The sequence below is a fragment of the Salvelinus namaycush genome, chromosome 13 (assembly GCF_016432855.1).
Source record: "Salvelinus namaycush isolate Seneca chromosome 13, SaNama_1.0, whole genome shotgun sequence".
In the NCBI taxonomy this organism is placed as follows: domain Eukaryota; kingdom Metazoa; phylum Chordata; class Actinopteri; order Salmoniformes; family Salmonidae; genus Salvelinus; species Salvelinus namaycush.
Window position 1 is genome coordinate 13,754,436 of NC_052319.1, and position 15,563 is coordinate 13,769,998.

General features: G+C 40.2%; 1 protein-coding gene across 4 annotated transcripts; it reads right to left on the reverse strand.

Annotated features, from left to right (window-relative positions):
• Positions 1 to 964: 964 nt before the first annotated feature.
• On the reverse strand, positions 965 to 15,194 carry LOC120058260 (endoplasmic reticulum junction formation protein lunapark-A-like). Of its 4 annotated transcripts, none has more exons than XM_039006795.1 (13): positions 15,126 to 15,194; positions 14,028 to 14,122; positions 11,605 to 11,646; positions 10,758 to 10,945; positions 10,595 to 10,653; positions 10,326 to 10,366; positions 7,958 to 8,038; positions 7,765 to 7,816; positions 7,463 to 7,672; positions 4,974 to 5,079; positions 4,705 to 4,775; positions 4,179 to 4,373; positions 965 to 2,002 (listed from the first exon to the last, which is right to left on the reverse strand). In XM_039006795.1, exons 2-13 carry the CDS (start codon positions 14,052 to 14,054, stop codon positions 1,833 to 1,835), a joined length of 1,242 nt encoding a protein of 413 aa, XP_038862723.1. In that variant the 5' UTR covers positions 14,055 to 14,122; positions 15,126 to 15,194; the 3' UTR covers positions 965 to 1,832. The 4 variants fall into 4 exon arrangements, with proteins under 4 accessions (XP_038862723.1, XP_038862724.1, XP_038862721.1 ...); XM_039006796.1 differs by having other exon boundaries at positions 14,028 to 14,125; positions 15,126 to 15,193; XM_039006793.1 differs by having other exon boundaries at positions 14,028 to 14,125; positions 15,077 to 15,188.
• Between the last annotated feature and the right edge of the window lie 369 nt (positions 15,195 to 15,563).

Genomic DNA, 15,563 nt, shown 5'->3' on the forward strand with positions numbered 1-15,563 from the left:
TAGGTTCTTCAAAGAACCCCTTTTAACAGATCCTTGCAGAACCTTTTGGGGTTCACTTTTTAACTAACCCCCTCCCGTTATTATTATTAATATGAATAACACAATACTTTAGTTGTCAGTGCTTGTGATTTTAGTGGCAAAGCAGAATTTAAAACATCTAAATATGAGGTAAACTACCGGCAGAGCCCCAAGTCCAATGGGTATTTTCTCTGGCGTGTTGATGTTCTCCGTATCCATAGCCAGAATGATTTTGTAGTGCATGGTGATCGAACAGGTTACCTGTTATATTTATCAGAGGCATAGGGGGGGGGAATTATTATACAGATGAATAACAAAACATGCACACGACAGAATTCATACCTTGGTTGTGGTAAATGTGAATTTAAAAAAAAGAATTGATAATGGTTTTCATACACATACCTTGTCCATAATGTAGAGGCCTATGGGATATTTATTGAAGAGGTAAGGGAGGAGCATGGTAAATGTGATCTGCAAAAAAATACCAATTGAACTACCTTTGTATGCCTCGTCTGTATACTTGCAGACACACAAAAGTGAGCAGTTCAGTCATCCGCACCCAGTACAGCTAGCCTTCAACATATTCTTACCTCTGATTGATATCCAGAAATTTGACTAACTGACTTGTTGGATCGGTGCCACGTTGAAAGTCCCTGAGCGCTTCAGTAAGGCCATTCTACCGCCAATGTTGTGACTATGGAGATTGCATGGCCATGTGCTTGATTTTATACACCTGTCACCAACAGGTGCAGCTGAAATAGCCGAATCCACTAATTTGAAGGGGAGTCCACATACTTTCGTAAATATAGTGTACCTTTTGGAATGGGTGCTTCAGAAATCAGCAGTACATCCTTCTCAACAAATGAACTCTGGGAGCCTGAGAGAATGGAGATTAAAACTTGAACTCCAATAGCATGGTCACATGAAACTGGCATTTTCAAACGCATGCAGACAATGACTCAAGTCTTTATTCATTTCAAAGTGGAAACATAAAACGCATCAAGGCACTCGGGTGCAGAGGACAGCAATACATCTTAATTTCTCCTCATAAGCAATAAATAAGTACTACTATGACTGTACTATTACCGTGTAAACATGTGGTTAGTCCCATTGTACTAGGACTACCCAAAACCTAGTCAATACTGTTAAAAAGGCACTAACGTACACCATAGTATCTATAAATATCTGCCTCCTAAAATTATTTCATATCACACCAGACAGGACATTTTTTGCTCTTCTGTAGACATTGTAAGACATTCAGTCAAAAGACAAACTACTAAAACAATGTAGCAAATTACTTAAAATAAAAAATAAACCCTCATTCTACATATGTGCAGCAACTCAAACTGCTTAGCTAGATTTTGGCTCGTTATTATCATCATCATCTTGCATGCCTGTAGACAAGATGGATATAGACGAGTCACAAATACAATAGTAATGTGGGAAATTGCTTATCCGCTTATGTAGAACACACTAAATATGTGCGTCAACGCTAAACGCTTAGCTGAACTAAGTGTGCTGTTGCTTAATGTATAGAAGTGAAAGTACAGTTCATAAAAGTACCGTGGACATGACGTAAAATCTCAAGTGTTGGCTGTTCATTTTTATTCCAATCATTAAACTCATATTGGTATCATGACAACTGACAAGAAAATACCTTTAAGTTAATACCAAACCCTTTGCCTGTTATTCTGCCATTCTACCTCACAGCATTAGTCTAACCATTATTAAGTTTACTTTAAAAACAGAAAGAACACCCCCCCCAAAAAAGAAGAATATAGCTCTAGCATTAATGAATGTGTTGAAATGACATTCTATTCAACCTCCATGTCTGATACATCCAGCTCCCCGTCTGACTTCACTGCGGTGAGTTGCAGAGATTGTGAAGTTCCTGCCACTTCTGTTTCTGGGGCAGTATCTGTGGTCAGAGTCACCAACTCCTGGATCTCCTCTTCAGCTGGGGGAGTAGGCTGCTTCTCAGCAACTAAAATTGAGGATCAATTCAATTTACAGGCATTTAAGAAAGTAAGCAATGAAGACAAATTAGGACATTCTGCCAATCAGGGTCTAAAATGAACACTGGCCACCCGCCAAATGTGGGTGGACTTTAGACATCTTACCCGCCAATGCTAAAGTCCACCCACATTTGGCGGGTGGTCAGGGCTCCAGTGTCACCACTTCACTTGCATTTGTGAATGAAATTTAAAAATAAAAAAAATTGTCAAGTACGATCACATTTTAGCAAAATGATCATTTTTCCCCTGCTGTAGCGGTTTAAGTATTTCTGCCATTTTGTTTCATAGCCGGTATATTAAACCACAAAGTCAAACTACTACAAATCCTACTATTGCCTATCCCACTACAACACTAACTGGCTGGGGGCTGTGCGCACGTGACGAGCGAAACACATTTTTAGTAGCGCTGCGCACAGGTGTAAAAGTTGGTCTAATTTACTTTAAACAAAAGTCTACTGAAGTGAGAATTTGTCTTGTTTCTTGGTTATTTATAAGCTAGGTTGTTTTTCAATGTCTGAGTATCAAATGTTTGGGAAGAGAAGACAAAGCGGCTTCTAGTTGGACTCAATCTCACAGGCACAAGCATGACGAGTATCGTTACCACAGTAACCTCTCGCCCTCTTAAGGATCTGCCCAAAATATGCCTAATTGGTTTATTGATACATTTTCAAGTACATAACCGTGCACTCTTCAAACAATAGCATGGTATTATTTCATTGTAATAGCTACTGTAAAATGAACAGAGCAGTTAGATAAATTCTTGTTAAAGCTCTCTGCCCATATCAGATATGTCTGTGTCCTGGGAAATGTTCTTGTTACTTACAACCTCATGCTAATCACATTAGTTCAACCGTCCCGTGGGGGTGGGGTGGTCACCGAAGATGTTAAAGGGGCAGGTGAACATTTGTCTCATCTGATATTTTGGTTAAATGTAATTAAACAATATACCACATTACTCCTGCCTAGTTATACGTTTGAGAAACATTGCAACGCATGCTCATCCGCTTGTGTTTTGTTGGTGTAATGTGTGTGAATATTTTTTTATTTGGGCTACTAAAAAAATCTGAGTGGGTGGTAGATTTTTTTTATTTTTTTTTTTAAATCAGTGGCTGGCGGCCAGTCAAGTTCTCCCACACCGATCGACAAACCATTTATGTATGGACCTTGTTTGTGCATGGGAGCATTGTCATGCTGAAACAGGAAAGGGCCTACCCCAAACTGTGGCCACAAAGTTAGAAGCACAAAATCGCCTAGAATGTCATTGTATGCTGTAGCGTTAAGATTCCCGTCACTGGAACCAAGGGGCCTAACCCGAACCATGAAAAACAATCCAAGACCATTAGTCCACCACCAAACTTTAGTTGGCACTATGCATTGGGGCAGGTAACGTTCAACAGGCATCTGCCAAACGCAGATATGTCTGTCTGACTGCCAGATGGGAATGTGTGATTAATCACTCCAGAGAAGGCATTTCCACTGCTCCAGAGTCCAATGGCGGCGAGCTTTACACCACTCCAGCCAATGCTTGGCATTGGGCATGGTGATCTTAGACTTGTGTGCAGCTGCTCGGCCCATGGAAAGCCATTTCATGAAGCTCCCGACGAACAGCTGACGCTGCTTCAAGAGGCAGTTTGAAACTCGATATTGAGTGTTGCAACCGAGGACAGACGATTTTTACGAGCTTCAGCACTCGCCGGTCCCGTTCTGTGAGCTTGTGTGGCCAACCACTTCGCAGCGGAGCCGTTGTTGCTCCTGGATGTTTCCACTTCACAATAACAGCACTTCCAGTTAACCGGGACAGCTCTAGCAGGACAGAAATTAACTTGTTGGTAAGGTGGTATCCTATGACGGTGCCACGTTGAAAGTCACTGAGCTCTTCATTGAGGCCATTCTACGGTCAACATTCATCTACGGCGATTGCATGGCTGTGCGCTAGATTTTAAACACCCGTGTGGCTGAAATAGCCAAATTCACTCATTTGAAGTGGTGTCCACATACTTCTGCATATATAGTGTATCTTGTTGAGCTAAGTAGCCGTGTGAACATCTATATTGACTATATATGCAGAAGTATCTTGTTGAGCTAAGTAGCCGTGTGAACATCTATATTTGGGAACAAAAATGATGAGGTTGCGCAGAGACATACCTGCAGTAGCGGGGCTCTCATCAGCTTCAGGGGCAGGTGCTGGTTCTACGGGTGCTGGTTCTACGGGTGTTGGCGATGTTGGTATGGGTGCGTGTGAGGGCGTCTTTGCCTCAGCAGTGACCTCAGAGAGTCGGGGGGCTTGGGGTCTGGTCTTTCTCGCAGGATTCAGGACATAACAATATGCACATCTGAAGGCTGAAACGAGACACATAAACCACCATGCCCAAAGCGCACTGTCAACTGAATGATAGTCATACATTTCCAAGTAGACACAGATTCATGTATAATGAAAATGAAACCAATGATATTCCAAGAAGAATTGAGTCAAAGACGCATAAACTCATCAGATCGATGGGTTACACTCGTTTGCATAGTCAATCTAGATGGGCTCTTTTTGCTTACAGAGGCTGGTAGTGGCAGAGGCTTTTAAGAGCTTGATGATATACGGCACTGCCAAATGCTAGAGGGCAAATGAAGGCGCAGTGTTTGATGGAGATTGACAGAGTCGTGTTTCTCTAAATCTTACCAACATATTCAAATTCCTCTTTTAATGCCATGCCGTTATGGGTGAGACACTGCTGGCATATGAGGGCATATCTGGAGGGAGAAAATCTGTTAGAATGCATACATGCAATGAAATTAATAAAGATCATTTTGCTGGTTTAAAAAATGTAGCAATTGTCACTAGAAATACATTTAACTGTAAATTCCTATAGCGCTTACATCGGCACAAATACATATTTGATTTCCAAAAGCAAATATTTGGGTGACACTCAAGCGGAAGCTACATTTTACCTATTCTGAGGGCCATCGCCAACAAAGTACTCAATGACCCTGTCCATGGTGCCTCTATCCCGGGGGAGAACAGGTCTGGCCAAGGGTGGGCCTGGAGGGTGCATTCCTGTTATGGCAGACACACATGCACATTAGCTGCACAAAGTCTGTGGTCTCAAAACACAAATCGTCACACTGTGCCAGAGGAGAAGAAAACAGACAAATCTACAGTTAGCGGCAGAGGACCATGATAAACGGTTGATACGGACAGGTTTTAATAATGACTTGGAAATGGATCTCACTTGCAAGGCACTTGAACGAGAATCCCTGCTGTGTTGCTGAGCAGTAATTAATATAATCTAACATCAAGAGCAATCATAGGAAGATGACTGGTCATTTCTGGGAGACTTGGCAAAGTCTCAGCTTCCTGCTGCTTATTCATTTACCAACATATGGAAACTCTGTGGTGACTCTTTCTATCAAATTGCTTTTCACTTTCAATTTTCCACAAAAGTGCCTGAGTTTCGAGCCATATGAAACATTTGCATGGTGTGCCCATGCCAAACACAATTTTACCTGGCATTAGAAAGGCATTTAGTAAGATTTCAGTACCAATGCCCAGAGAACAAATGCCGGCCTACCTAATTAATCATAGTTAAAGTGATCTTGGCTCTTGTACACCTCAGTTGGCATTCCACATGGCAATTACACCATGTTGCTTTCTCTGGGAAAGCAAACAGTCTTTAACGGTTTGCCCTCTTTCGCATTTCCTATGAAGTGTCCAAGGCCAGACCGCATGTTTACATAAGAGTAAATATACACTTAACATAAACTGACAGTAGCTAGGTTTCCATCCAATGGGCGACAGATTTTAATGTTGTAAAAGATTGTAAAATCTGCATAAAAACTACATAGGCGTTTTCCCACGAGATGACCCATCAAACTGACTTGTTGTGGATAAATGGTTGTGCGTGTTGATGTAGTGCACATAAAAATTACTTCTGCGGTTAAATTCCTATGTACCTAATAAAAAAAATACAAGTTAAATGGTTTCAAATCGTATTTTCAACTCTACTACTGGTTGTCACAACAAATGTGTTGGAAAGCGAATGAGCCCACGCTGGTTTTCACGCATGTGCTCTAGCCAACAGCGGATTTCACATGACTGGGCAGGAGCGCAACCATGGGTGGGCCTGGGAGGGCATAGCCAAACAGAATTAGTCCCCCCCCCCACAAAAGGGCTTTATTACAGACAGAAATACTCCTCAGTTTCATCAGCTGTCCGGTTGGCTGGTCTCAGACAATCCCGCATGTGAAGATGCCGGATGTGGATGTCCTGGGCTGGCTTGGTTACACGTGGTCTGCAGTTGTGAGGCTGGTTGGACGTACTGCCAAATTCTCTAAAACGACATTGTAGGCAGCTTATGGTAAAAAGACTAACATTAAATTCTCTGGCAAGAGCTCTGGCGGACATTCCTGCAGTCAGCATGCCAATTGCACGCAGCTTCAAAAGTGTGGCATTGTGTTGTGTGACAAAACTGCAGATTTTAGAGTGGCCTTCTGTCCTCAGCACAAGGTGCACCTGTGTAATGATCATGCAGTTTATCAGCTTCTTGATATGACACACCTGTCAGGTGGTTGGATTATCTTGGCAATGGGAAGTCTCACTAATAGGGATGTAAACAATTGTGCCCAATTTGAGAGAAATTAGCTTTTTGTGCGTATAGAACATTTCTGTGATCATTTATTTCAGCTCATGAAACCAACACTTCACTTGTTGCGTTTATATTTTTGTTCAGTATAATTTCATCCGTAGCCTAATAAAGAAAAAGCTTTCCAGAGTTGTCGTGTGATTACCACACAACATATCATCACGTGACTCCAAGTTTACTTCCATATAATATTAGATCAATATACGCGCATTAAGGCGTTTCCACCACCATTTATTACATAATTAATTTTACAGACAAAAAGACACCACCTTGTCTAGCGTATTTTGTTTTGTCTACATTTGGAAAGTTTAACGACAAGTCTGCTGTTTCCTTCAGGCCTGTCATGACTTCTTTTAATCCTACATGTACTTCCCTCGCATAAAAAGGTTTGATAGAAACCTGGTTAGTGTCGGGTTTATTTTGGAATCACCCTTGGTTGTGAGAAATCTTAATGAAAATACGTTAAATTTGTTTTGAATTGGAACAAATTTGATGCTGAAAATGGCCCTAAAATCTAGGTACAATTTCATACCTATTGACTTTGTTAACCATTATCGCCTCTTCTCTGGAGCAAGCTTGACCTTCGGTTTGTTTTACGGCAAACCCTACCATATTGGATTCAAATACTACACTTAATTGGTCATAACTACCATTTGTAAAACAAACTGTCATACGTGTACTGTTTAAAAAAAAAAAAAAAAAAAAATCCCATCCCTGAAGGACTGGTGAGACAGGGATGGGTAAATCACCTTAAAATCGACCGCATTATGATGTGGTCCCCGTGTGCAGCTAACTCACCCACTCCTGGAACAGGTGTGCCAGGGGTCATGGGCCTCTTCATCAAGCTCTGCTGAGCAGCCTCAGACGACAGGATTCTCTCTGGGGGTCCTCCAGGAGCTGAGTGGAGGGGCGGTCCTGCATGGGTGGCCCCTGGTGCCAGAAGAGGACGTGCTGCAGCAGGAGTCACCGCCACCGGGGGCCGAGGAGTGACATGCCGCTGACGGAGTTCTAATGGAGGAAACAATGCAGGGATTATGTTTATCAGTGGTCTGCAACGCAAGCACATGAAAGGCCTTAATATATCTAGCCAACTATATTACCTTGGCCAGGTTTTGGAGTCATAGGTGTTCCACTTGGAATAGATTCTGGCACCTTCAAATTGGAAACAAGATTTGAAGGATACTTTCAAGGTTAATTATAGCGGCCGGTAGACTAGCGGTTAAGAGCGTTGGGGGGGGGGGTGTTCAAAGAATTAGTGGGCTCAGTGGGCTCAGAGGAAGATGGAATACTCACCTTTGTCTTTGAATCAGGATCAAATCTCTCCAAAATAATTTTTGCGGTTTTATATGTTTCAGTCTCCATCACCTCTAGAAGCTGTTGGACAGAAACAGTTCATATTTTCAATGTAAATAGAAATGAAAAGGGCAAATACAGCACAAATTGAAAGTCACATTGATTTGTTACACCTGTTTGGGTTATTTAAAAAAATAAATAACCTGTCAAACATCATAGTATTCGTCTTCAGGCAAGCATTGGAGTATTGAGTCAAGGATTGGTGTTCCAGTTAACCCCTTTGACTACGCAGGTTTCTATTCAAGATGCTTATGTTTGATCTGTTAATTGACTAATGATGTTATGACACGTCACCATTCCATACATTTAATTCTGTTCAAATCCAATGAGTAATGAAGACATCAATGATGACTAATGTCGTACCTTCCATATCATCATTAATCAAATTAAAAAGAGCAAGTGAACACACTAATTGATTTCTTGAAATAATGAACTGTTTTAAAAACAGGTGGGTCCTACGACCCACATCTATCCTGTCATGCATCTGCACAGATCAGGGCCCATAAACACAAAGCGTCTCAGAGTAGGCGTGCTGATCTAAGATCTGTTCATACAAATCTTATTCATTATGATCTAAAAGACAAAACTGATGCTAGATCAGCACTCCTACTCTGAGAAGCTTTGTGGATACAGGCCCAAGTCTTTACAATGCCTGGAAAAATGTTAAACATATCAATATGATGCGTTGGTGTTTGAAGTATGTTGATATTCTCAACTAGATGTTTCTTCTCCAGTCTTATGAAACTCCACAAAATGAGCTACCTACAAAAGTCAAAAATGGCAGCCAGACCAACAATCTATCACTGCAATGTTGAAGGTTTTGAAAATAAAAGTGGCAGTAGTAAGCCTACATCCTTTAAAAAAGGCCCAATGCAGCCATTTTTTTTTTTTTTTACATCAATATCAGGTAATTTCTGGATACAAATTTAGTACCTTATTGGGATATATTTCTTCTTTTTTTTAAGGGGAAAAATAGCTTTTTAGCAAAACTACTGCTCAAGAAAGAATTTTGTTAGGGCTGTCTGGGACTGGTTTGAGTAGGGAGGGGGAAAACAAAAAACTAGCTGTAGGCAGAGAGGTTTGTAACTCTTGGTATAGTGGGGCGGCAGGTAACCTAGTGGTTAGAGCATTGGGCCAAGGATATAGCTCAGTCGAGATTGCGACACCAGGAATTAAAGAGTGTAGCAAATTCTGGGGCCTGACAAGGTAAAAATCTGTCGTTCTGCCCCTGAACAACGCAGTTAACCCACTTCCTAGGCCATCATTGCAAATAAGAATTTTTTTATTTGTTTGTTTCTGACTTGCCTAGTTAAATTTAAAAAATTAAAAAATAAAAATTGTTCTATTAACCAATTTACTGCATGGTGATGTCACCATGGAAACCAGAAACTCCCGCCAACGAAAAACTGCTGATTAGAAGGTCCTGTGTAGATTGAATTTTCAACAAGCAACTATCAGGAAATAACTGATAAAAATGTTCACACTTTCAGTCTTAGTTTCATCAGCTGTACAATCTGATTTAAAACACAGAAATTAATTTTGACTGCATTGGGTCTTTAAAGCTGGAATCTTTAATGGTAAAATAGCCCTGTCAGTTTGCGATATTACACCAAAGTTAATGCAAACAACCAACGTTTTATGTACTGCATAAACATTTTGCAATGCTGCACGACGCTCCTCAGCTCGGCAACCAATAGAGCAGCCAGGTGTTTGAGCAACTTCATGTCAAGGAAATACCAAATATTGCTAATTGTTTACGAAAAATAAGAATTACACGCACTACTTCAATAATGGAGTGTGAAAATCCATCAGCCATAATTATTGAAAGTTATTAGTCATGAGATGACAAGCAATTTCTCAGATTTATTTCCTTCTAGCACTTTCCTTTTAGCAGAGTGCTTAACCAAGTAAAGTCTTTATGCAAATTAATGGCTACCTGCATTGATTTTAGATTATTTATTAGGTGTAGCAATTATTTAAGCAGTGCTATAAAAGCTCAATAATAGCAAGGCGCCACATGTAGACTCCAGCAAAACTTAGGTACGACACCCTGTAAGTGTTCATCTCAATATAGAGGAAAATGTCAGATTAAGCCCACATAAAATAAGTTACAGGATGTAAAAATGGATAATGATTTTTTGAAGTGCAGACATCTCAGCTCTTTCATATGACACCTTCACAAATGATTAGGGGATCCACATTGTTTTTCACCCTTTTAAAAGATAAGGGATCCGCTATGGTGGAATCGAATTGCAGTCTAGACGATGTTCACCCAATCAAAAGCAACCCTGAGAAAAAGTGAATTTACCATTTTTCGTTTTTGTGATTTGAGGTCCTCCAATTTTTCATCTGAAACAAAAAATGACATTTGAGTGATTATACCAAAAGCAGAATGTCAAATAAAATTGTATTAGTCACATGCGCCAAATACAGATGTAGCAGACCTTAGTGAAATGCTTACTTACGAGCCCCTAACCAACAATGCAGTAAAAAAAAAAAAGACTACGTATAGATAACAGAGATTAGCAGCGGCGTCATAATGATGAGGCAGAGGTAAATAAAGTTCAAAGCACATACTGTTTTTTTCTGTTCTTCTTTTAAAAAGAGTGCGCAGCCCCTTTCGAAGGAGCCATACACTGTTGAAAGAACAATTAGAACCTCAATTGCAGGTTCAGTAACAAACTATTAGTAGTTATAGCAATCCATTTCATTAGAAATGTTTTTAAATGGCTATACTTACAATAGTGGAAATACTACAAAAGGAAGGACCAATATGACCTTTCCAATCATCTGTTCAGGGAGGTACCAAAGATACACAATTATGCTAGCCATCAGGTAAAGAAGAGATGAGTACTGAAGCAGTCTCCACACCCATAACTTCAACTGTTTTTGATACAGTTCTTGACATTCCTCACAAGCCTGGATATCCTGTAAAAAACAATGATCATGCTCCTCAAAAAAAACACATTGAATATAGCCCAGCTCTCTCTCACTATAAACTGACAAAAGAAGTTTAGTATTCCCAAATTATAATACTAATATCAGAACTTTTAGTTATCCAACATAACCCTATGGCTACAAGTATGTCAATACTGTATCTCGTGTGTATGATGAATACATAAACAACCAGCATAAAGCCAAACATCAATACAATAGAAGTGTTGGAACCTGGACTGTGGCGTAACATATGGAAACATATGACTTTTCCATCCTTCCTCTTGTGATCGGGACAAAAGCCTATGTATTCAACGCAGGCTTAAATCAGACTGCATTACCAACTTATCTTTCCTTTATATTTAGACGGAAAGGAAACACCTTTGGTTCTCGTGTTGATTAACCTCACCCCCAAAAATATCAGTTGGTGGACAGCGTAGCGACCTATCCTCCGCTGGTGCTAGGAACCATGTGTGTCTGTCACTCTACTGGACATTGGTTCCAGTGGTCTAAACCTCAAGCGAGACAGGGTCTGTATAATGTAACAAGGTCAATCTCTAGTCTAGAGCAAGTTCCCAAAATACTCTTGATCAACGCCATCTTGAGGGAGTGTAGAGGCTAAAAATATTTTTTCAAAAAGCAGAAACACATACCTTATCAATTCCTTCCAAAACCTCTACAGTTGATGGCTTAGTCTGTTCAAAGAAAAATAAATGAGATACAATTAGAGATTGAAGACTTGCGTTAAGTTCAGTTTTACAAAAGCATGGTACCATCCATAGGTTATGACCATTGAAGCATAGGCTTATTTTCTGGAATTTTGAGGGTCCCTACATTGTCTTCCAGTTTGCGTAAGTTCAAAGTACTGCATGTTCCCACCAAATGTTCCCATTCAGAACACAACTTCTGAAAAATAGTACTGTCCATTCATCTAGATATGTGCAGATTGTTGCTTCTCTTGGAGAAATGCAAGAGAAGTATTGAGTCATTGTAGTATTTATAAAAAATTAAAAAAATTAAATAACTTGTGATGAACAAACCTTTCATTCAAAAGCACTTGCATTTCCACTTGAGGTATAAAATATGCTGTTCATTACAGGACATAGCTGGGGCCACTAATACAAATAAATGCACTCGCTGCTGTACGTCACTTTGGATAAAATTGTCTGCTAAACCGTATATAGGCCTATAGTATCATCATTAGATTTACCATTATCATTTTGATATGATAACAATGCTATTGTCCATTACCCCTTAAAACAGCATTTGTTTTTAGGAAGTGCTAAATAGCAAAGCCATAACATGTGAAAGCAGAGGTTTTTATCTTTCCTGTCCCATGCATGGACATATTGCACTAAACAGAGCTCCAACAAGTGAACGATCACTGGACTTGAATTACATATCGGCCAATGAGTATCACCCACGCATTCTCCTCTATACTAGAAGAAAATGACAATGTTATTTCAGACATATACACTGCCAAGCAATGTAGACAGACCGAGTCAACTAATTCCTTTCACGACTTAACATCCAATGAAAGATCTTCAGTGTGTTTGTGAGCATTGCAGAGCACTTCTTTAACGCCGCACTATTTAAATGTCAAACAAGTTACGCCATACATTCTATAGCAGGGATGGGCAACTTTGATGGGGGTGGGGGCCACACATTTTGAACTCACAAGGGCCTGCTTGGCTGACGGGTCTGCATACCCCACAGCCATACCCAAACATGCAGTCAACTGATTTGTGCAACTAACTCATTTGTGCAGGTAAACTACTTCACTCTTAACTAAATGCATAATACTAGTACCTAGGACCAACCCCTAAGTGAAATTTGGTTGCTCTCCCCCCAGGATATTTTTTTTTATTTAAAGTACATTTCCTGCAATTATACACATTTTTTCATAGGGCGTAGAGAAAGTTTTAAAGCAAAAAAGTATAATAAAGCACAGTTTTACATCTAATTTCCTTAAATTCCACAAATTTTGCCATGACTTATACCATGCTAAAGTAAAGACTGTGCATCTCTGGGCGATGAACTACCGCTTCCCTGGGTCATTTCATGTGTGTATCTGAGCTATTGCCGTTTAAGCAGGCAGCAGTTGGGCCGGTATGACGTAGCATTATGATTAGGCTGTGCTCACTACACTGGAAGTAAACAGGAGTAGGACTTTAAGATCGCAAAAACGTCTATCATACATGTCAGATTTCAATACTGGCCCATGTCATAATGCAGTTTGAACATGGTGAGAATATAGACTCCTAAATTGACAGTGCAGTTTTAGACGATTTTACAGCTAACTAGCTACTTCACGTGCGGATATTGACTTTGGTATTATTGCGTGTGGCTGCGTACCTAGCTAGCTAGCCCATAGAGAGCATTGCTGGTTTTGTCGTAAACTTCAGCTGCAAGAGATTTCCACAACAATTTTCACATTGCTACCAACCGTATAACGACAAAATTAAACATTCGTTTACAAAAGATATTGTCCTCACATATTAGTGGTATGTAACACTGTAAATGATAGGAATTTTTCCTTTAATATGTTATCAGAGAGACAGACAAAAATAAATAAATCAATGGGGTACCCTGGAGGTCAGGGCCCCTGGGCACATGCCCGGTCAGTATAAGGCCATGATTACTACAAGTTTAGATAACTGGCTAGACTAACTTCCCAATCTACATTTTTTTTAGCTGACATGGGTAATTGAGTGACCAACATCAGCAAACTGCTGATGCACAACCAAATTTCAAAATTGCACCTTGTGTATTCTACTATTCTAACTCTAAACAGTAAACTGAGAGCCAACTGAGTTCCTAAAAAAATATGTAATAATTTAATGCGTATTCAATCTATACATCAGTGGAGGCTGATGAGGGGAGGACGGCTCACAATAATGGCTGGAACAGAGCGAATGGAATCAAACACATTGAAGCCATGTACTTGTTGTATTTGATACAATTCCACCTTTCCTACTCCAGCCATTACCACAAGCCCAGCCTCCCCAATTAAGGTGCCACTAACCTACTGTGATACATATCACCGAGAGGAAAACACAGGTTATGCAATACATACCCTAAACCGGGATATTACAACCCCCATGTTGAGGACCAAATGGAGTCAGTCTTTTTAGAGCCCTCTGATTTTTGAAGTCCCCCAGTGGAATTCACCTGCTGACAAAAATGTACTGTTAGCTAATCTCAGTCTACATTCCTATCAAAACAAAATATAAGCAACCAATTATTGTGCAAGGAAGGTAGCTGATGATAATGCATGTGTGTCCAATTTACTGACACTGAATTCACTTGAGTGTGGGACTCAAGATCCATAACGTTACCAACTTTTGAAAGCATTATTCTTGATTGACATATTGGCTAAATTACATACATTAACTAGCTAATCCCAAAGTGGGTCCCATGACGCATGTGTTTACCTGTCCAGGATTCATCAAGAGTGTAGCGTATGTTTTGAAGCGAGCAAGCAACAGTTTGATGCGTGTCCAAAGGCACAATAATATAACAATTTTGGAATGTATAGACTCTAGCTAAGCCTCGAATAATTTAACTACAGCAGACGCACCGCTCTAAATTTGGAAACTTCGCTCGACCACAACGAGATGCTGTGAAGCTAGCAACACATTACCTCGTTTAATTTATGATGCATTTCTTAAAATTGGTTGACGGTACCGTTCACATTGCCCAGAAAAACAAAATGCACACTGTGACATAGTCAACCAAATGTGTGCATGAAATAGCTAGACGGCACACTGCGCTGGAGTTAGCTAAGTACTAGTTAGTATACACAAGCTAATTTAGCTAGCTAACTAGGGCTTGGCTCATGGGCAGAAGTGTTCAACATCAAACGACATAACTCGCTAGCCAATTCGACCTTCTTGCAGAGAAGGGGAAAACTAGCTAGTTAGCTACTAAATTGACCAACTCAAAAGTGTCAAGTTGCAGCGTTCTAACCATCGTTGTTCTAGCTAGCAACTTTAGCTTCATGCAACTTTAAACTAGCAGTCGCTATTTCAGCTAGACACTTAATCGAAAACGCGATTCAATATCAAGGAACACACTTTTTTTCTGCTAGCACTGGCGTTTACAACTAATTCTGAAGCAATTTACCTGGACAGTATTTATGTCCGAAGTTCATCTGTGACTGAAACAAAATTACCTTTATATTGTTGCTTATATATTAGGGGCGGAAGAACATGCGCGACCCACTTCTGACGTCAGAAGCCACGCAAACGTGTCCCTAACCGCAGATCCAGGGTCGGTTTATGTGAGTTCACATAATACCGCATACGCTGTAACGTTGGCCATGCTGGCTTCACCACGTGACAGGGGACTTAGTGTCAGTGATTTTTTTTTAGCAAACTCGTAATGGCTCCTCCAAACTGTAACGTGTTGCCATATGAGCATGTTGTTTTACTAAGTGCAAAGTAATTGGACACAAAGTTACTCACGCGAGGTGGGCAAATTTGGCTACCCCATACCTCCATTTCTAAACAATCAGCCCATAAAAATGCAAGAAACATTTGAATAGTTAAAGAGCGACTGACCCTAAAAAGCAAGGTACCCCTTTGAAAATGGTCTTTGTGGCATCGATATG